The 23,416-nt window shown below is 40.8% G+C and overlaps 2 protein-coding genes across 3 annotated transcripts in view; both read left to right on the forward strand.

The window, feature by feature from the left end:
- The window catches only part of LOC137239777 (HEAT repeat-containing protein 3), a 60,875-nt gene that overhangs the window by 17,858 nt on the left and 19,601 nt on the right, over positions 1 to 23,416 (forward strand). The window lies entirely within an intron of this gene.
- LOC137239776 (uncharacterized) lies at positions 5,803 to 8,972 on the forward strand. The gene is made up of 2 exons (XM_067765423.1): positions 5,803 to 5,828; positions 5,895 to 8,972. Exon 2 carries the CDS (start codon positions 6,083 to 6,085, stop codon positions 8,867 to 8,869), a length of 2,787 nt encoding a protein of 928 aa, XP_067621524.1. The 5' UTR covers positions 5,803 to 5,828; positions 5,895 to 6,082; the 3' UTR covers positions 8,870 to 8,972.

A 23,416-nucleotide genomic window follows, 5' to 3' on the forward strand; every position in this document is an offset into this window, starting at 1 on the left:
CATAACACAAATATTTTCCATAAGTTTGAACTCTTGTTTTATTCAAACCATAATATTCAGTACTAACATATAAAAATTAAATTGGAATTAATTTCTTTGGGAATACTAGACTTCCGAATACTTATTGGACTTCCGGAATCTATTAAGCAATTACTAACATGTCTAACAATAAATGGAAAACATCTAACATATTCATCACCCTCCAAATGATTTACTGTTTTATTGTGTTCTTTACACTCCTTGATATGATGAGTTTTGCTTCCACAAACATAACAAACTCCTTTTTCTGTAATCGGTTTTTGGCATTCTGATGCGTAATGACCCATTGTATTGCAGTTATAGCATCTTATATTAGCTTCATTTGTAAAAGTTACACTCGATGATTTTAATGGAATTGCTCTTTGCTTTACTTTTAAAAACGCTTGTAATAGCTGTGCTCCATTTGTGTAACATTGCAAATAAGCTTGAATACGTAGTTGCTCATCAGTAATGCCTTCTATAATATATTCAACTAACTCTTCTTCTTCTAATTTCGATGGATTCGCCAACACTATTTTGTCATTTAAATACTCACTAAAATTTTCTTTTAATTGCCACTTGCGTTGCTCAAATTTTTTACGCAAAGTCAATATACTATTATTTGTACTAAATACTCCTCTCAATTCAGCTATTAAATTTGAAAAACTTTCCTCCATGAAATTAGGTTTTGAATACAACCATTGCTGTGCCCTGCCTTTCAATTTGCCCATATTTGCATTGCATATTCATTAGTATGATATAACATTTTAAGACTCTCCATTTGTTTCACCCATGCATCCACATCACTAATGCCATCATACTCTGACAACAAACCTTTTAGATTATCAAAAGTAATTTTTAGTGAGTTTTCTTGTAAGCGATGTGGCAATTCTTCTCCCACACACACATTGGAATCTGAAACCTTTCTCAAAAACTCATTCTCGCTTTTCAATAAATCTTTTTCACGCTTTAATAATTCTATCTCCATTTTTAAATTAAACACATCATACGAAGAGAAATCAACGGAAGCCTCACTCCCAGAAGAATGTGCTTGATTCGAAGGAACAAAATGATACCCTTAATCTTCCTGAGTGACATCATCCCCAATAGTCTCAACGTAATCATCTTGCCCTTCATAAACAGTAGGACAGTCTCCACGCTGATCAATAGGGACCTCACTAATACGCAAAACAAGCGTAGTCTTAGACCCTGAAATTGGCAATTTTAATTTTCGTAACCATTCACGTAACTGAGCAACTGAATAATCTTTGGCACATGCGGAGCCTTCCATCATAAAAAAAAAAATTCAAAGATGAACGAACGGAAATAAAAATAACAACAACAATTGCCTTCTTCCGGCTTTTTATCCGTGCTTTTGTTTTGTTTTTTTTTTTTTTTTTAATTTCCGTTTACCTTTACTCTCTTTCTTTCTCTAATTACTAATTATCAGCTATCTTCAGTTTTCTTTGTCTTGTTTTGTTTTAAAATATTTTGGTTTTCCACTCCCGCTCTCTCGTTGCTTTAAATATTGCCGATTTTACTTCCAATACCGTTCTCCATTACACCAATTTGATTTTTTGAAATAAATTATTTTCAGTTTAACCGCTATTGCAATTCTCCACTGCTGTTACTGTTTAACTACCACCAATTCCTGTTTTCCTTATCCTCCAATCAGGGTTGAGTCATTTTGAAATGAAACAAATCAAAATAAAAAATAAAAAATTATTCATCATTTTAAATTTTCTAATTGATGAATAAAAAGTTATTTTTTATTCAAGCATTTCTTGAATAATGAATAACATTTTCTCGTTATGCAAAATATTCTGATTGATGATAACCGCTCATTCTTATTTTTGCAAAATTTGAATAGAGTTGAGTTATTATTCCTTATTTACAAAATATGGAATAACAATAAAATTTTAGTTTTTATTCAGTTATCCAAAAATAAAAAAATAAACCATCGAGATGCCCTGAAAATATACCCATATGCGTAACCAGTTCGTGTGTAGTTTTGAAGCTTCTTAGGGTAATATTGAGATGATTTTGGGGAGTATTCGTGGGGTTTTTTGGGGGCGGTTGGAGGGTAATTTCTGGGACACCCTGCGGATCCTCCCGGGGCCTATTGGGGTCCATTCCAGGGGCTCCCTCGCGATCCTTCTAGGGTTTTGGGGTCATTTCGGGATGACTTTTGCGACCCTCGAGGTATTTTGGATGTCATTTTGGCAGGGTTTAGGGGAGTACCACGGGGTCCTCCCGGGGTCATTCCGTGATCTTTTTGGGACTCCCTCGGGGTCATTTCGGGGTCATTCCGCGATGGTTTTGGGGACCCCCTCGGGGTCATTTCGGGGTCATTCCGGGATGAGTTTGGGGACTCCCTCGGGGTCATTTCGGGGTCATTCCGGGTTGGTTTTAGGGACTCCCTCGGGGTCATTTCGAGGTCATTCCGGGATGGTTTTGGAGACTCCCTCGGGGTCATTTCGGGGTCATCCCGGGTTGGTTTTAGGGACTCCCTCGGGGTCATTCGTAGGTCATTTCGGGATGGTTTTGGGACTCCCTCGGGGTCATTTCGGGGTCATTCCGGGATGGTTTTGGTGACTCCCTCGGGGTCATTTCGGGGTCATTCCGAGGGAGTCTCCAAAACCATCCCGGAATGACCTCGAAATGACCCCGAGGGAGTCCCAAAACCATCCCGAAATGACCTACGAATGACCCCGAGGGAGTCCCTAAAACCAACCCGGGATGACCCCGAAATGACCCCGAGGGAGTCTCCAAAACCATCCCGGAATGACCTCGAAATGACCCCGAGGGAGTCCCAAAACCATCCCGAAATGACCTACGAATGACCCCGAGGGAGTCCCTAAAACCAACCCGGAATGACCCCGAAATGACCCCGAGGGAGTCCCCAAAACCATTCCGGAATGACCCCGAAATGACCCCGAGGGAGTCCCCAAAACCATCCCGGAATGACCCCGAAATGACCCCGAGGGAGTCCCCAAAACCATCCCGAAATGACCCTCAGGGAGTCCCCAAAATCATCCCGAAATGACCCCGAGGGAGTCCCCAAAACCATCCCGGAATGACCCCGAAATGACCCCGAGGGAGTCCCCAAAACCATCCCGAAATGACCCTCAGGGAGTCCCCAAAATCATCCCGAAATTACCCCGAGGGAGTCCCCAAAACCATCCCGGAATGACCCCGAAATGACCCCGAGGGAGTCTCCAAAACCATCCCGGAATGACCTCGAAATGACCCCGAGGGAGTCCCAAAACCATCCCGAAATGACCTACGAATGACCCCGAGGGAGTCCCTAAAACCAACCCGGAATGACCCCGAAATGACCCCGAGGGAGTCCCCAAAACCATTCCGGCATGACCCCGAAATGACCCCGAGGGAGTCCCCATAACCATCCCGGAATGACCCCGAAATGACCCCGAGGGAGTCCCCAAAACCATCCCGAAATGACCCTCAGGGAGTCCCCAAAATCATCCCGAAATTACCCCGAGGGAGTCCCCAAAACCATCCCGGAATGACCCCGAAATGACCCCGAGGGAGTCCCCAAAACCATTCCGGAATGACCCCGAAATGACCCCGAGGGAGTCCCCAAACCATCCCGGAATGACCCCGAGGGAGTCCCCAAAACCATCCCGGAATGACCCCGAGGGAGTCCCCAAAACCATCCCGAAATGACCTACGAATGACCCCGAAATGACCCCGAGGGAGTCCCAAAAAGATCACGGAATGACCCCGGGAGGACCCCGTGGTACTCCCCTAAACCATGCCAAAATGACCTCCAAAAGACCTCGAGGGAGTCGCAAAAGTCATCCCGAAATGACCACAAAACCCTAGAAGGATCGCGAGGGAGCCCCTGGAATGGACCCCAATAGGCCACGGGAGGATCCGCAGGGTGTCCCAGAAATTACCCCCCAACCGCCCTAAAAAACCCCACGAATACTCCCCAAAATCATCTGAATATTACCCTAAGAAGCTTCAGAACTACACACGAACTGGTTACGCATATGGGTATATTTTCAGGGCATCTCGATGGTTTATGTTTTTTATTTTTGGATAACTGAATAAAAACTAAAATTTTATTGTTATTCCATCTTTTGTAAATAAGGAATAATAACTCAGCTCTTTATTCGAATTTTGCAAAAATAAGAATGAGCGGTTATCATCAATCAGAATATTTTGAATAACGAGAAAATGTTATTCATTATTCAAGAAATGCTTGAATAAAAAATAACATGTTATTCATCACTCAAGTTTTCTTGAATAATGAATAAAAATTTATTTTTTTTTTTCGTCAATGGTTATTCAAATTTGTTGATAACGCCCATCCCTGCCTCCAATATATTTTTTTCAGTCTTTGCCGCTAAGTATATCAATTCTCCATCTCCATTAACGATAAAATACCACCAATTTCACCAATTTATTTATATTTTATATTTTTTCAATCCTCCTTTTCAACACACCTCGTTATCCTCTTTCTTCAAAATTTCAACATTTTCGCAGGAGCTGCACCAAATATATACCACATTCGTTACAATTTGTAATCTTTTGTAATATTTCTTGATCTCTTCCCGTAGGACATTCGTTTATATATTTGATTTTTTTTGTAATCATCTTTTTATATAAAATAATTAAATTGAAGTTTATTTATATCTTTTTATTTTTTATTCCTGCTTAAAAGTGCTCTTAGAAATTAAGGATTTTAATATCACAAATCGCCACCATAAAAATTATTTGAAAACAAAAAATTTGTGAGTACCTACTTCTGAAATGTAGGATGCCGATATAATTTAAACTACGACCGTTCCATGGCGGAACGATACAAGGTGGCAGCATGGGACAGCTGATCATACCCTTTTTTTATTTGATTTGATACATCAACTTTCGGAGCAGTACGATTTTGACATTTGCCATCGAATTTACAAAAACAAAATACATGGAATTTTTATTTATGATTGTAGGTATGTCAGCATGCTGCCACCTTGTATCGTTCCGTCATGGACCGTTCAATTCAATAGCAAATTTTATTCTGAACTCAAAAATACAATTTTTCAAAGTCAAAAACAAATTACATATTTTTCAGTGAAACACGCACACTTGTTCCTCTTAAAAACACAACCAAACCAACAATTGTACGTGAACGTATTCATACATATATACATACATACAAGTATATAACAAAATGAAAATACAAACTTCCACACATATTTCCACATTTTTATATAAACCTGAATAAAACATTTACAAATGCAAGTACATAAATACTTACACATACAAACAAAATGTATTGACTTCACTATTGACTATAAGAAATCTAACTCCCAGGATCAAATGCAAAAACAAAATACGTACAAAGTACAAAAACTCCAGTACACATACTACATATACTCTGTGTGCAAAGCACGCTGAGTATAAAAATTAGTACAATGAGACTTAACATCTTTTATAGTACAACAAAAAACAAAATTGTAATGAACTATGTTAAAGCACGGCCCTTTTACTGTATGAACTGTTTCAAATATTTTGTCATCCTCTTTTATTGTTCTATCATCATACATATGTACGTACATATGTCACAGTCTGTTTGTTTTATTGAAACCTGGAAATTGTCCGCTAAACATGAATACATATGTGAAAATGTCTCGCTCTTTCGCATAGGTACATAAATTTGACTTCATAACTGTTCAATTATATTTGTTTGTAAACCGCAATGTTAGTCGCTCTAACTCTTGCATACAAAGTTGCTATGAATTTGGTGACCGTTTAGTCGTCGATGAAGAATTGGAGCGAACAACACTGCGGTAAGTACTGTTTGTTAGCTTGTTAAATGTTAAGCATATTTGTAATAGTTTCCTTTAAATATGTAGAAATAAACCCACAAAACACCCGCAAATAAATTAATACGTGGAGTTAAATTCGCAAATCGTAATTGACGACAGATTTTTATTTCGCATCGACGACACATTTTTATTTCGCAATGTAAATACATTTACATATTTATGGAACTCGTCAAATCGTTGGGGATAAAAATAAGTAGCCGCGCATTGCCCTTTTTATGGATAAATCCCCACGCCGTAGTACTCGTTTAAATCCAGTCAGTGGTAAGCACAAAAGAACAGCCATGCCTTTAATGGAAAAAGACGTGCCAATGTCAAACACAACACTTAGTATGCCTGCAACAAAACCAGCCTCGCCTATAATTACTTCAGGTTCCTCAACAACTTCAGCAGCAAGTCAAGAAAGCGTGGTTAGCGCAATGCAACAACGTATAGCCGTACTCGAAAGTAACCTCAGAGCTGCTCAAACAAAGTTGAGGGATCATGAAGCGCAAAATGCAGCAAACAATGGTATGGGTGCTACGTCGGCAGCTCCCCAGCCACCAACGACGCAATTGCCATCTGCGCACCCGACGGGAACGCAAGAAATAACAGCTACGACTGCTAATACACCACCTTTTCCATTACTAGCCGACATTCGTTACTCGCCGCCACTTTTCACTGCCTGTAGTACTACGTCTACCGCAAATTGCCAATATATTTCGCTTAATAATATGTATGCTAATCCGCTGCCAGCTGTTAGGACCACTCCGCTAGGGTTTAACCCTGCCAGCACTCCTGCCTATACACAAATGAGTTCTGTAGCTGCACCGTCGTCTTGCTTACCTAGAAAAATGCAAGCTTTGCCGGATTTCTGTGGGAAACCAGAAGACTGGCCAATATTCTATACTGCCTTTACAGAATCTACGGCAGTCTACGGGTACAGCAATTTCGAAAATAATCAGCGGCTACAGAGAAGCTTGAAGGGCGAAGCTAGAGAATCGGTAAAGTCTCTACTTATTCACCCGAACAACGTTAGCAACATAATAGAGCAACTTAAATTTAGATTTGGCCGGCCAGAACAGCTGATCCGTAGCCAGCTAGCACGCGTAAACGAAATTGCACCCATAGCGGAAAATGCAATGGTAAAAATTGTCCCGTTTGCCAGCAACGTGAACAATATCTGCGCTTTCCTACAATCGGCGAGAGGAGGAGATCTACATTTAGCCAACCCTACGCTACTCGACGAGCTTGTCATGAAATTGCCAATGAGCAAACGAATCGAGTGGGCTAGTTATGCGGCAACGGTGCAACCATATGCGACCGTGAAACAGTTTAGCGAGTGGCTCACGAATCTCGCGAGTGTCATCTGTACAGTTCAGGATGGTGATCCAGTGCGGGACCATAAACGCCGGGTCGTACTTCACACTGCGCAAACTTGCCGTCAATCAAATTGCGCAATCTGCCAGGGTCAACATAAAACATCCGAGTGCAAACAATTTGTTGAGCTGACTGTTGCAAACAGGTGGGCTCAAGTAAAGCAGAGCCGCCTTTGCTTCGGGTGTCTTAGCTCTGGACACGGTATGCGTAATTGTCAACGGCGCAAGCCATGCGCTATAGAGGGTTGTAGGAGAATGCACCATAAACTCCTACATGAGGTCGAACGTCCAACGACCAATTTTCCGAAAGCAGTAAATTCAGCCAAAAGACACGAAACTTCGATGGTTCAAGCCAAGAATCACACCGTAATGCACACGCAACTGCCAGTAGGTAGTCAACAGCCAAAGGACGCAGAAGCGGCTGTGCTCAGTTGCAGTAACGGCGCTGAAAGTAAGTTATTATTTAGAATTTTACCAGTCATTTTGTATGGAATCAACAGATCGGTCGAGACGTATGCGCTATTAGATGAAGGCTCTTCAATAACAATGATTGACAATACTCTTCTGAACGAACTTGGACTACGAGGACGTGAGCAGAGTCTGAACTTGCAATGGTTCGGTGGTCGCGCAACACAGGAGCCAGCCGTCATTGTTGACCTGTCAATAAGTGGAGTAAGTGTTCGCAAGAAGCACAAGGTACGAAACGTATATGGGGTTTCAAATTTGAATTTGCCATCTCAAAGTTTAAGTAAGTCCGAGTTGAGCTGCCATGGGTCGCATCTAAGTGAGTTGCCAGTACAGACGTATCCGCAAGTTAGACCGAAACTTCTGATCGGTCTTGACCACTGCCACCTCGGACTGCCATCCACTACCGTAAGAGTTAGAGAGAGTGGTCCTTTCGCTGCGAACACCGAACTAGGATGGGTATTGTTTGGCCCAACATCGAGCATATCCATACCTATGCCCGCCCCAATGATGTCGTCATGTTTGCTGCTGAACAATTGTAGCGATCAGTCACTCCATGATATGGTGGCCAACTTTTTCGATACTGAATCCTTCGGAGTTAGATCCGCACCGCCAATAGAAAGTGAATCCGACAGCCGAGCACGACAGATATTGCATTCAACCACACTTCGTATTGATGGAAGGTTCCAGACTGGGCTCATTTGGAAGAGTGACCACACAGTACTACCAGATAGCTTCCCGCTAGCACTGAAGAGGTTGGTTGGTGTAGAGAAGAAAATGAGTCGCGACGCTGAATTTGGCGCTGCATACGAACGCATCATAAACTCATATATAGAGAAGAAATACGCACGTAAGCTCCTACCAACAGAAGCAGCCGTATTATCGCCCAAAACATGGTACTTACCTCACTTCGCCGTCAGAAATCCCAATAAGCCAGGCAAATTACGCTTAGTCTTCGATGCCGCGGCTCAGGTTGAAGGTGTCTCTCTTAACTCGTGCCTACTGAAGGGACCGCAGGAGTACAAAGCATTGCCCTCGATACTCTTTCATTTTCGCAAAGGTGCCTACGCAGTATGTGGTGACATAAGAGAAATGTTTCACCAAGTGCTAGTGCAACCAGACGATTCCTGTGGCGCAATGGTAACTCCACAAAACAGCCTGAAGTTTATGAAATGCGAGTGATGACGTTTGGTGCCGCTTGCTCACCATGCTCTGCAAATTATGTTAAAACCATCAACGCAATGGAATATGGAAATACCGACGACATTACATCCCGAGCTGTAGATGCTATTTTAAATCATCACTACGTAGACGACTTTGTGGACAGCTTCGCAACGGAGCAAGAAGCAATCACGATCTCGGAGAAAGTACGGGAAATCCATTTGAAAGCTGGTTTCGAGCTTAGAAATTTCTCATCGAACTCACAAAGGGTAGTTAACATGCTAGGTGGTAACGAGTGCACACGCCTAATGGGCCAAAAAGAAGGCATTTTGACTGAAAGGGTTTTAGGTCTATTTTGGAAACCATCAACCGACTGCTTTGGGTTTCAGTTAAAATTTAATAACGTCGATCCCGCGGTCATAAGCGGATCAAGATGCCCCACTAAGCGTGAGCTATTAAGTGTCGTTATGTCTATTTTCGACCCCTTAGGTTTTCTAGCTCATTTTATTGTTAGCGCCAAACTAATAATGCGAGAGGTATGGAAAAGAAATATGCGATGGGATGAGTCACTGCCAAATGACATCAACGACGCGTGGGTAAAGTGGCGAAACCAGTTGGCTGCGGTCAGTGAGTACACCATGCCCCGTTTTTATTTTCGATGTAGCACTCCGCGAATGCTGCAGCTTCACATATTTGTAGATGCAAGTGAGGAGGCCTTTGCAGCTGTAGCCTACTTCAGATCGGTAAGTTCGAGCGGAGAAATAGAAGTATCTTTCATATGTGCCAAGTCCAAATGCGCCCCTATAAAGCCACTAACTGTGCCGCGACTTGAACTACAGGCGGCTGTGTTAGGAACTCGCCTACTTAACTGTGTGCGTGAAGATCATCCGATAGACAGTGAAAACTGCTATTTGTGGAGCGACTCAATGACGGTTTTAAGGTGGATCAATAGCGAGCACCGTCGATATAAGCCATTCGTGCAACACAGGGTTGCAGAAATATTGGCAACAACAACAACAACAAATTGGAGGTGGATTCCTACTGATCTTAACGTTGCAGATGTAGCCACACGTACAAATAATCAGGTGCGACTCGATTCGACAACGCCCTGGTTAGCCGGCCCACCATTTCTCAAAGCATCGCATCTTTCTTGGCCTACTGGTGAATCTCTGTTTTGCGAGAATGCAGATCCTGATGAAGAGCTCCGATCTAAATATGTTTTGGTAATTATTGACACTAATCTCTTTGAATTGAAACGTTTTTCTACCTTCAAGAAACTGGTCAGAACCGCCGCCTGGGTATTGCGTTTTATTGCCATTTGCCGCCGCCAAACACAAGCAAATGAATGTCATGGTCTGTCCGCTAGAGAAACTGAACTAGCAAAACGCTTACTATGTCGACTTGTACAACGTGAGATGTTCTCCACGGAAATCCAGCAAATCGAAAGTGGACAGAACATCGCCCATAATAGCGAGCTCGTCCATCTCTCGCCGTACATTGATGAAGAAAAGGTGCTCCGTGTAGAAGGTCGTATTGACGCTGCCAGCTGGCTGCCCATAAGTTCTAGACGCCCTATTCTATTGCCGCCGAGACACGCATTCACAAAGCTTGTCGTAATGCACTATCACTGTATCATGCATCACCAAAATACAGAAGCTACCATATGTGAAATTCGTCGAACTTACTGGATTCCACGGCTGAGAAATTTGTTACGTGGTGTAATAGCACGATGTTTAGTCTGTCGTATAAGTAGAGCACAGCCGAAGGCCCCTTTGATGGGACCACTGCCTCCTGACAGGCTTACACCATATATCCGGCCATTTAGCTATACAGGACTGGACTATTTCGGCCCGGTAACTGTAACTGTACGACGCAGCACGGAGAAGAGGTGGGTGGCACTCTTCACATGTTTGACTGTGAGAGCGGTTCATTTGGAGTTGGCCCACGATTTGAGCACCGATTCCTGTATCATTGCAATTCGAAATTTTGTAAACCGTCGCGGTGTACCTATACGCTTGCGTTCGGATAACGGGAAAAATTTTGTGGGTGCTGACAAAGAGGCCAAGAGATTTAGCGAAGTTTTTGATTGTAATCGCGTGCAAGATGAGTTGTCTCGACGAGGAGTTGACTGGGTGTTTAATTCGCCATTTAATCCAGCAGAGGGGGGTGCTTGGGAAAGGTTGGTGCAATGCGTTAAGCGTGTCCTACGGCACACTTTGAAAGAGGTAGCACCACGGGAACACACCCTCAACTGCCTTTTAATTGAAGCAGAAAATATAGTCAACTCAAGGCCTCTCACTCATTTACCTGTAGACGTGAATCAAGAACAACCACTCACACCCAATGACTTTATCCTAGCCGAATCTAATAACGCACAAACGCCAGCTGTGGGCGACGTTCATCAACACAGGGTTGCAGAAATATTGGCAACAACAACAACAACAAATTGGAGGTGGATTCCTACTGATCTTAACGTTGCAGATGTAGCCACACGTACAAATAATCAGGTGCGACTCATTCGACAACGCCCTGGTTAGCCGGCCCACCATTTCTCAAAGCATCGCATCTTTCTTGGCCTACTGGTGAATCTCTGTTTTGCGAGAATGCAGATCCTGATGAAGAGCTCCGATCTAAATATGTTTTGGTAATTATTGACACTAATCTCTTTGAATTTAAACGTTTTTCTACCTTCAGGAAACTGGTCAGAACCGCCGCCTGGGTATTGCGTTTTATTGCCATTTGCCGCCGCCAAACACAAGCAAATGAATGTCATGGTCTGTCCGCTAGAGAAACTGAACTAGCAAAACGCTTACTATGTCGACTTGTACAACGTGAGACGTTCTCCACGGAAATCCAGCAAATCGAAAGTGGACAGAACATCGCCCATAATAGCGAGCTCGTCCATCTCTCGCCGTACATTGATGAAGAAAAGGTGCTCCGTGTAGAAGGTCGTATTGACGCTGCCAGCTGGCTGCCCATAAGTTCTAGACGCCCTATTATATTGCCGCCGAGACACGCATTCACAAAGCTTGTCGTAATGCACTATCACTGTATCATGCATCACCAAAATACAGAAGCTACCATATGTGAAATTCGTCGAACTTACTGGATTCCACGGCTGAGAAATTTGTTACGTGGTGAAATAGCACGATGTTTAGTGTGTCGTATAAGTAGAGCACAGCCGAAGGCCCCTTTGATGGGACCACTGCCTCCTGACAGGCTTACACCATATATCCGGCCATTTAGCTATACAGGACTGGACTATTTCGGCCCGGTAACTGTAACTGTACGACGCAGCACGGAGAAGAGGTGGGTGGCACTCTTCACATGTTTGACTGTGAGAGCGGTTCATTTGGAGTTGGCCCACGATTTGAGCACCGATTCCTGTATCATTGCAATTCGAAATTTTGTAAACCGTCGCGGTGTACCTATACGCTTGCGTTCGGATAACGGGAAAAATTTTGTGGGTGCTGACAAAGAGGCCAAGAGATTTAGCGAAGTTTTTGATTGTAATCGCGTGCAAGATGAGTTGTCTCGACGAGGAGTTGACTGGGTGTTTAATTCGCCATTTAATCCAGCAGAGGGGGGTGCTTGGGAAAGGTTGGTGCAATGCGTTAAGCGTGTCCTACGGCACACTTTGAAAGAGGTAGCACCACGGGAACACACCCTCAACTGCCTTTTAATTGAAGCAGAAAATATAGTCAACTCAAGGCCTCTCACTCATTTACCTGTAGACGTGAATCAAGAACAACCACTCACACCCAATGACTTTATCCTAGCCGAATCTAATAACGCACAAACGCCAGCTGTGGGCGACGTCATCGAAAGGGTATCTGGTCTACGCCAACAGTGGAGAATTGCCAGGCAGTTGAGAGATCACTTCTGGAAGCGTTGGATTAACGAATACCTCCCCACGTTGACGCGTAGGGTGAAGTGGTGCCAACGAGCAAAGAAGTTGCAGGAAGGGGACCTTGTCTTCATTTGCGACCCGAACGTGCCTAGACGCGACTGGTGTCGCGGCAAAATAGAACGCATTTACCCTGGGCACGACGGCGAAGTTCGGCGAGCGGACGTTAGAACTTCTGGTGGCGTAAAACGTAGAGCGGCGTCGAATCTGGCCGTCCTTGACATAAGTTGTGGTGAATCTGGTTGATTCACGGAGGCGGGGATGTTAAAGCACGGCCCTTTTACTGTATGAACTGTTTCAAATATTTTGTCATCCTCTTTTATTGTTCTATCATCATACATATGTACGTACATATGTCACAGTCTGTTTGTTTTATTGAAACCTGGAAATTGTCCGCTAAACATGAATACATATGTGAAAATGTCTCGCTCTTTCGCATAGGTACATAAATTTGACTTCATAACTGTTCAATTATATTTATTTGTAAACCGCAATGTTAGTCGCTCTAACTCTTGCATACAAAGTTGCTATGAATTTGGTGACCGTTTAGTCGTCGATGAAGAATTGGAGCGAACAACACTGCGGTAAGTACTGTTTGTTAGCTTGTTAAATGTTAAGCATATTTGTAATAGTTTCCTTTAAATATGTAGAAATAAACCCACAAAACACCCGCAAATAAATTAATACGTGGAGTTAAATTCGCAAATCGTAATTGACGACAGATTTTTATTTCGCATCGACGACAAACTATATCAAGTAAACAATAGGCAGAGGTGTAAATATATTAATAAAAATGTATAAATAATATTAACACTAATAGTAATAATAATAATAACATTATTAATAATAGTATTAGAAGGCATTAATAACCTAATAATAATCGGTCACAATTAAAGTCAGAATTTGCGAAATAAGAAAATAAAATTTGCTTGAAATTACTTTTGTTTAGCTTACCCCTAACGGAGGCAGGTATGGAATTCCAGGTTCTTATAGTGTTGACAAATAACAACCTCGCAGATGCTATGAAATTAAAGGTAGGGGCAATTAAATCACTGGTACGCTCAGACCTCGTGAAAACAATTTTGACAAACAGGTAAGAGGGAGACTTACAAGACATAAGACGAAACAGAAAAATACAGCTTCTGGCTTTACCGTACTGGAAAATATCACATCCCAAAAGTTTATTTCTCCAGCTGGAGATTGATCATATCTCTTAAGACCATAAACATACCGAGTAATATGATAAAATAACACATACATTTTGTGGGCAGATTGTGAATCCAACTTATTATAGACTAATTCGGAGTATGAAATTATAGGTAGCAGTAGTTGAATAGCGAGTCTCCGCCTAATGACTAAAGATGTAAAAGCACCAGTCAGCCTCAGACTTCTTAAGGAGGCATACACTTACATACAACTGAATTTGTGTGATCAGCACTGGATAAGTAGGAATTAATCACGAAGCCAAGGTTAGTAATTTTACTAACAACCTGCAAAGGCATCATGTTCTAGTATAGCCGGTGCAAGGCAACACCTTGCAACCTCTTTTTCGCAATAGGCAGGACAAAAGATTTATTGGAATTTAGGCGCAGGCTATTGCTTCGAGCCCAGTTCATAATCGACACCTGATCAGTGTTAGGGACTCATTCTCTATTACGAAACGAACGTTCGTTTCGCCTCAGAGATGAAACGCTAGTGTATTTGCACTATGTTAAACGATGGTAACATTTCATTTGATAAATGATTTCACCTTCCGATTTGAAATTAACTAAGAAAGGAAAAGTCCGAACGAAAATGATAGAGAATACCATTGCTATACGAAATCGTTTGGAGGCGAATCGTTCGTCAGAGCTATCGTTCGCAATACAGAATGAAGCTCTTAAACTTTTGAGTTAGGGTATCAATCAATCAATAAGGAATCTGATAAATACAGCTGAATATCATCAGCATATGCATGAAGACTTATATAGTTGCAAGACGAAAATATGTCGATAATAAACAGGCTAAAGAGAGGGCCAAGTATTGAGCCTTGTGGAACACCAGAAGTAAGTACTTCTAGTCCAGAGATACCAGTGCTTAAGCCAAAGTACCGACCTAGCTTTGAACAGTGTAATAAATGATCAACAGAATCAAAGGCTCTTGTAAAATCAAGTAGACAAAACAGGGTCAGCTGATTTTTATCAATTGGTACGCGAATATCATCCAAGATTTTTAACATGGCAGTGGAGCAACTTCGCCCAGCCCTGAAACCAGATTGGTAAGGGGAAACCAAACATAATTTGATCATACAGAAGACGCCCACAGACTTTTGACAGGGCAGACAAGATGCTAACTGGACGGAAATCACTGGGGCTACACGCAGATTTAGTTTTCGCTACTGGTCGCACAGACGCAATTTTCCACAGGGATGGAAAACAAGAGGTTGTGATGGCGTGATTGATAATGTGGGTTAAGGTACCAACAATATATCTGACTGAGATATTAATTTCGCACTAAGATTACTCCTATAATAGATGGCTACCCCTCCTTTTTTCGACCATATCATTTCGAATGAGGTTATAATTGGGAATGACGTAGTGAAAATCCCTTACATCACTTAGAAACCATGTTTCAGAGACACAAATAACATCAACCAGTGCAGACTCAAATGTGTATCGGACATCATCAATTTTATATTTAAACTCCGTGCATTAAAATGAGCAATATTGAAACCTTTCTGCCGTTTACATATTACTTTTAGAAACGCTAAGCTGTTCTCGCTAACATTAAAACCATTATCTTTAATAGACTTAAAAATAATACGTTAACAAGGGCAAACAAACAAAAGCACACATACCAGGAGATATAGCAAAAATACATCAGGCAGACCATCTTAACAAGATCAATAGGGACAATAACTAAGTAAACAAAAAACAAAACAACAAACAGATATACAGGCTTAAGGCTAGCGAAACACCTCCAAATCTTCATCTCGCAGGATCTTTGCTGGCTGCTTGGCTTTATCACTATCCTTCCTGACATGGACGCAGCCTTGAAGAGTAAAGACCGACTGCAACTTCCCCTCTCGCCGAAGCTTTGTTGCTGCTTGGAGAAGCATCCGGTTTTGTTTAGACAGGCTCTCGAAAATACTAAATTTTCCATGTATAGCCAATGATTCCAGGGATACGACGGTTTTCGTACGCCTGCGATACTCGCCAAACGCCCGGAGAGTTCTATTTCGATCTAAAGGAGAATGGAATCTGACTGCACGTTTATTTCTTTTCAACACGTGTATTTTCTCAGGGAGTATGCATACTTTATTACACCCTTTGTACTACTTCTACAACCAAATGGTTGTATTAATGCCGAATGCATTCAAAAGCACCAGCAAATATGTATACATAAATGACGGCAAAGCAACCTGATATAAACGGTTGGCGGTCGTAATAAATCCGCGATATATTCCAAGTTGATTCCTCTAATTTACCCAATTTCTAATCAGTTATTCATACCTTGGAGTTCTTTTCGGAAAAAAAAATTGTTCCATGTACATACATTTCGTAAATACAAATAAATTTTTCAAAACGGTCCCTCAAAAATTTTCGGAGCATTCATAATTATGAGTCAGAGAGGAGTGCAATATTGAAAGTAATATGGGTAACACAAAAATTCCATCATAAAAGGCCCATTTATGACTCCTATATGATGAAAATTAGGAGCCGTATGCCAAAAGTGTAAAATTGGAAAAGCAGCTTTGGAGCAAAATTTCATATTTCTTATTGAAAAATTTTCATTTCAAATGAAAATTTTATTCTTTTTTTACATATAGTAGGTACCTGATTCCCTATATGCGCTTCGAGGGAGACCTTAAGGCCACAATAGAGGTGGACGGTCGGCGCAAGGGTACTGAAATGGCGGACGAGGCGCTACATGTGTACACAGATGGTTTCAAAGTAGTGGAAGGAGTAGGGTCTGTGGTATATTGTGCTGATGCGGAATTAAAAAGATCCTACAGGCTGCCGGGTTACTGTAGCGGAAAACAAGGTATCTGCTGGGGAGATCCAGGGCCGACACCCATAGACTTATAGCGGTCTGCACTGGTAATTGGGCTTTAGGCACGCATGCGGAAAAGATGGGTATTCCGCACAATGACCACTGCAGACAGTTGTAAGGACATAAATGAAAAAGAGACTGTCGAGCATTTTCTGTGTAAATACCCGGCTCTGACTAGAACCCGTTTAAGATCATTCGCGAGCCCTTTTTTGGAAGATCTAGGAAGATTAGCGGAAATAGGGATGGCAAACATTCTTGATTTCATAAACAACTCAGGTTGGTTGTAAAACATATCCATGTAGTACTCAGTAGGTTCAAACGAGTTTTATGGCCTCAAAACGGCTTTTCATTAGCTACTTGGGCGACCATGGTCGCAGCCATTATACCTACCTACCTACCTACTGTAGCGTATTCCAAGCGTAAATATTAGCCGTAACCAAAGCGGTAGAAACCCTGGAAGAGAATAGCTTAAGCTGCAACCGTGTTAACTTTTATATTGACAGTAAAGTAGCAATCAAAGCAATAATCTCGTATAGGACAACATCTAAATGCATGTTAGAGTGTAAGCAGTCCCTGGAGAGAATCGGGACAGGGAGAAGCATACATCTATATTGGGTCCCAGGGATATGGGAATAGATGGGAATGAAAAAACGGATGAACTAGCTAAAAAGGACGCATCCCTTGAAGCTTGCTACGTAGACGTCCCAATTAGACTGGGAGAGATTAAGCGAAGGCGAGAGGTGCACATGATCGACGCTCATATCGGACGAATATTGCAAGAAGGGAAATACTAGATCCATAAATGAGCTTATAATGAGCGTAAATGATCCGAATTAGGACTCCTTTGTGATTTTTATACTCAGCTGAGCAGAGCTCACAGAGTATATTAACTTTGTTCGCATAAAGGTAATCCGTAACGGCATAAACTAATCGAGATAGATATAGACTTCTATATATCAAAATGGTCTGGGCGAAAAAAGAAATTCATTTAGCCATGTCCGTCCATCCGTCCGTAAACACGATAACTTGAGTAAATTTTGAGGTATCTCGATGAAATTTGGTACATAGGTTCCTGGGCGCTCATCTCGGATCGCTATTGAAAATGATCGAAATCGGACTACAACCACGCCCACTTTTTCGATATCGAAAATTTCGAAAAACCGAAAAGTGCTATAATTCATTACCAAAGACGGATAAAGCGATGAAACTTGGTAGGTGCGTTGAACTTATGTCGCAAAATAGAAAATTAGTACAATGTTGGACAATGGGCGTGGCACCGCCTACTTTTAAAAGAAGGTAATTTAAAAGTTTTGCAAGCTGTAATTGCGCAGTCGTTGAAGATATCATGATGAAATTTGGCAGGTACGTTACTCCTAGTACTATATGTGCGCTAAATAAAAATTAGCAAAATCGGATGACGAACAAGCCCACTTTTAACAAAAATTTTTTTTTAAGTCAAATTTAAACAAAAAATTGTATATCTTTACAGTATATAAGTAAATTATGTCAACATTCAACTCCAGTAATGATATGGTGCAACAAAATACAAAACTAAAAGAAAATTTCAAAATGGGCATGGCTCCGCCCTGTCGATTCTGTGAAAGTGGGCGAAATCGGTTGAAGCCACGCCCAGTTTTTATACACAGTCGAACGTTTGTCCTTCCGCACGGCCGTTAATACGATAACTTGAGCAAAAATCGATATACATATATTTACTAAACTTAGTTCACGTACTTATCTGAACTCGCTTTATCTCGGTATAAAAAATGAACGAAATCCGACTATGACGCCCACTTTTTCGATATCGAAAATTACGAAAAATGAAAAAATGCCATAATTCTGTACCAAATATGAAAAAAGAGATGAAACATGGTAATTGGATTGGTTTATTGACGCAAAATATAACTATAGAAAAAACTTTGTAAAATGGGTGTGACACCTACCATATTAAGTATAAGAAAATAAAAAGTTCTGCTGGCCGAAATCAAAAGTCCTTGGAATCTTGGCAGGAATACTGTTCGTGGTATGACATATATAATTAAATTAGCGGTACCCGACAGATTATGTTCTGGGTCACCCTGGTCCACATTTTGGTCGATATCTCGAAAACGCCTTCACATAAACAACTAAGGGCCACTCCCTTTTAAAAGCCTCATTAATACCTTTAATATGATACCCATATCGTACAAACACATTCTAGAGTCACCTCTGGTACACCTTTATGGCGATATCTCGAAAAGGCGTCCACCTATAGAATTAAGGCCCACACCCTTTTAAAATACTCATTAACACCTTTCCTTTGAAACCCATATCGTACAACACACATTCTAGAGTCACCCCTGGTCCACCTTTATGGCGATATCCTGAAATTGCGTCCACCTATAGAACTATGGCGCACTCCCTTTTAAAATACTCTTTAATACCTTCCATTTGAAACCCATGTCATACAAACACATTCCAGGGTTACCCTAGGTTCATTTTGCTAAATGGTGATTTTCCCTCATTTTGTCTCCAAAGCTCTCAGCTGAGTATGTAATGTTCGGTTACACCCGAACTTAGCCTTCCTTACTTGTTTTGTCTCTAAATGTTTGTTGGGAATAAAGAAAAATCAAAGAGTCCTAAATTATAAACGGGCCGACCGAAATTCAAAAAATTATATTTTTACAAACATACGATTCATGTATGCATAAAATATTTTTCTACTCGGGGAGCATTGAATGTTAATACTTTTTCACTAATATAGTACGCATAATTTTTCTATAAATAAATATGTTTAGAAATCAAAAAAATTTAAACCTTGCATGCTTTTTCATGCATTTTGCATACATACCTCCTTTATGCATACAATTTATTTCAACTGGGTAGTTTGTTTGAGTTGGCCTCCAAAACATAGATATCGGCCATTGAAGTTCGAAATCTGACACTTTCCAACATACACATATAGGCAAGTCCTTGGCCACGGACGTGACATTCGCACGCATTCAAACCTGGACAAGAGGAAAGATAAGAACGGACCGTAATATTTTATGACCTTCCGCTATGTTGTTGTTGTGGCGATAAGGTTACTCCCCGAAAACTTTGGGGAGTGTTATCGATGTGATGGTCCTTTGCCGGATACAGATCCGGTACGCTCCGGTAACACAGTTCCATTAAGGTGCTAGCCCGACCATCTCGGGAACGATTTATATGGCCACATTAAACTTTCAGGCCATATCTCCCTCCCCACCCTGGAGGAGCTTGGGCTCGCTAGGGCCTCGTCTGTTAGTGAAACGGGATTCGCCACTCGAAGGTGAGGTTGACAATTGGGTTTGGAGAAGCTATATATTGCGCTGGCAACTTGAAAAGGTTGCGCTGAATCTGGTATTTTAGTCGCCTCTTACGATAGACATAACTACCGCGGGTATATTCTAACCCCCTAACCCGCTGGGGGTACCTGCCGCTATATTAAGTTGAGGTGAACTTCGCCTTCTTAGTTTCCACATAACTACCTTTACACTGCAACATTTTTTATAACATACTCTACCGCTATGTAGCGGCACCGCAGGTAACCAAGCCTTCAGTAGTTTTTTAATCCTTGTTAAAGGATGCAAAGCTTTGCAAAACTTAGAGGAAGTTTTACATTCCATAAATGAGAGACTGAAGCTGAAAGAAGGCCCTATATTGCTGTTTTTGTTGTGTTAACAAAGCTTGACCCTTTCAATATGTGTGGCCACTCACAAATTGTCATCAAAGTCCTCTAACATGAGTCCAAGGAAACTAGCAGTTTCAATATGGTTGGACCATTAAGGTACTAGCCCGACCATCTCGGAAACGATTTGGTATGACTACATGAAACCTTCGAGGCCATACCGCCCTCCCACCTCCTAGATCCATGAAGAAATTGGGGTCGCCAGAGCCTCGGCTGCTAAAGAAACAGGATTCGCCAAAGGTAGTTGAGGTTGATAATTGGGTTGGAGAAGCTATAAATTGCGCTGGCAACCTCTTGAAAGGTTTGCGCTACACAACCCCTTGAATCTGGTATTTTAGTCGCATCTTTTATTTATTTATTTATTTCAATTAGTCAATGGACTTAAATCCTTACAGACTATGATACAAACTAAAATTAAGAGATAGTTATTTAAAAATAATACATGGTACTTAGAAAGCAGATTTTAAAATATTCAACAGTTTCGCTTTTGGAGCAGAAAAGTCTACAGTTACAACAGTACTGATAGAGTTAAACTCACGGAGAGCACGAGCAGTGGGAGCATTACTGGAATAGTGGGTTTTAAAATTTCGACAATAAAATGGATAAAAACTGCGAAGACACCTCCGAGGAATATTAAATCGAATCATATCCAATAAATATGGACAGTCAACGGACCCATTAATAATATCATACTTAAATGACAAGCAGAGTATTGATCTGCGATTTTCTAAAGACTTAAGGCTTAAACTCAGAAGTCGCGCAGAGTAGGCGGGTGTAGGATCAGAGAAGTTTAAAGAACGAAGGGCATATTTGAGAAACATTTTTTCTATTTCAATTCTGGTAATAGCAGTTTGACTACTTGGTCTCAAAATAAATACGCCATATTCCAGATGAGACCTAACAAAAGACGTGTAAAGTAGCTTAAACGTGTAGGGATCAGAGAATTTGGCAGCATTGCGCCTCACAAAGCCAAGCATATATTTAGAGGTTATGAAATTTATGTGCTTACTAAAAGAAAACTTATTGTCAAAGACAACACCAAGGTCCTTAATCTCATTAATACATTGAAGCTCACAATTAGAAATAATGTAATTTGTAGTTAGAAGATTAATTGACTTCGAGTAGGTCATTTGAAAGCATTTGGATGGATTCAAAGAGATACGAGAGTTCAGGCACCATTGGTGCAACTTATTAATATCATTCTGCAACGTTAAGGCATCATCTGGCGTCTTAATGACAGAAAATAGCTTTAAGTCATCGGCGTATAGCAAACACTTTGCGAATGAAAAGCAACTACTTATGTCATTAATAAATAAGATAAATAAAAGTGGACCTAATATACTCCCTTGGGGAACCCCAGAAGTGGCTACAAACGGACTAGACGAATGTCCATCTATGGAAACAACACACTGTCTGTTACTTAAATAAGACTTTATCCATAAAAGAAACGAATAGTGGAAACCAAGTCAACCTAATTTTTTAATTAAAACACTATGATGAATTTTGCCAAAAGCTTTTGAAAAGTCACTATAAATGCAATCAACCTGAAAACCTGCAGAAAAGATTCAACACAAGATTCACTAAAAACGGCAAGATTAGAAACTGTTGATCTACCAGCGACAAAGCCATGCTGGAAGGGAGATATTAAAGACTTAACCGCAAAACTCAACTTGGCATTAACAGCATGCTCAAAAATTTTGGAAATGGTAGAAAGCTTTGAAATAGGCCTGTAATTACGCACATCATTTTTGTTACCACTTTTAAAGACGGGGGTAATAGAGGTGAGCTTCCACTCGTCAGTGAACGTACCGGACGATAGAGATTTATTAAAAATTATTCTTAAAGGAAAAACTAGAGTCGGGCAGTTTTTTAACAGGACTGACGAAAACCCATCAACGTCTGTTTGAGACGAAGATTTAAGTTTGAGATTAGCATTACTAATATCATCAGAAGGAGACAGAGGGCATCGAAGTTTAGAGCAGTGTTAAGATTCGTAGAGGCATCAAACGATAGATAACTATCGGCAGAAAAATTTGACTTAAAAAACTTCGCAAATAAGTTGGCTGTATCACATGGTATTCGCGCCGAGTGGCCATCAAGGAAGACTCCAGACGGTATACTGGAGCAACCTTTTTTAGACTTGATATAGCTCCAAAATGTTTTCGGATTCAATTTAATATTAGACTCGATTGTATGAATATAGTTGGTATACAGAAGCTTATCCAAATTATTAAATTTCTTCAAATATTGCATGTATTTAGTGAAGAACAAATGGTTCTTCGTATGTTTAAACTTACGCATATATTTATTTCTAAGATTCTTCAATTTTTTCAACTCTTTCGTATACTACGGAAGTTTGTAAGACCTCATTATTCTCATAGGAATTTTATGCACGCAATGATTTAATAGAATAGATTTGAAAGTTAGGAAACTATTAGAACTATCCAGTTCTCAAGTACCACTTCCCAGTCTATTTCAGATAAAAAACCATTAAAACTGGGGAAATCAAACGAATTAAAGTTAAAAGTAAATCTGCTTTCAGAAGTATTCTGTGCATAACTATAAAAACTAAAATTAATAACCAAGGATAGGTGATGCCTGTCCTTATGAGTGATTGGATTTGTACATTCACTGATGTCACAATTAATATAGTCACTAATAAATATGAGATCGAGTAATCTATTTAAAGGATTAACACATTTGTTGATTTGCAATAAATTAAGACTAAGTAAATTATCAATGAAATATAATTCGTTATTTGCAGAGAGATTATTAGGTGTAAGACCAAAATTACAAACATTAGTTGACCAGTCAATATTGCATAAGTTTAAGTCACCAAGCACGCAGAGATGATTATCACTTAGGTTATTAAAAACTATGTTGTCAGCGTGGGTCTTGTATAGTTCAAATGAACTGCCCGGTGGCACGTATGATGCAAGGA

Source organism: Eurosta solidaginis, chromosome 2 (assembly GCF_040869045.1).
Source record: "Eurosta solidaginis isolate ZX-2024a chromosome 2, ASM4086904v1, whole genome shotgun sequence".
Lineage (NCBI taxonomy): Eukaryota > Metazoa > Arthropoda > Insecta > Diptera > Tephritidae > Eurosta > Eurosta solidaginis.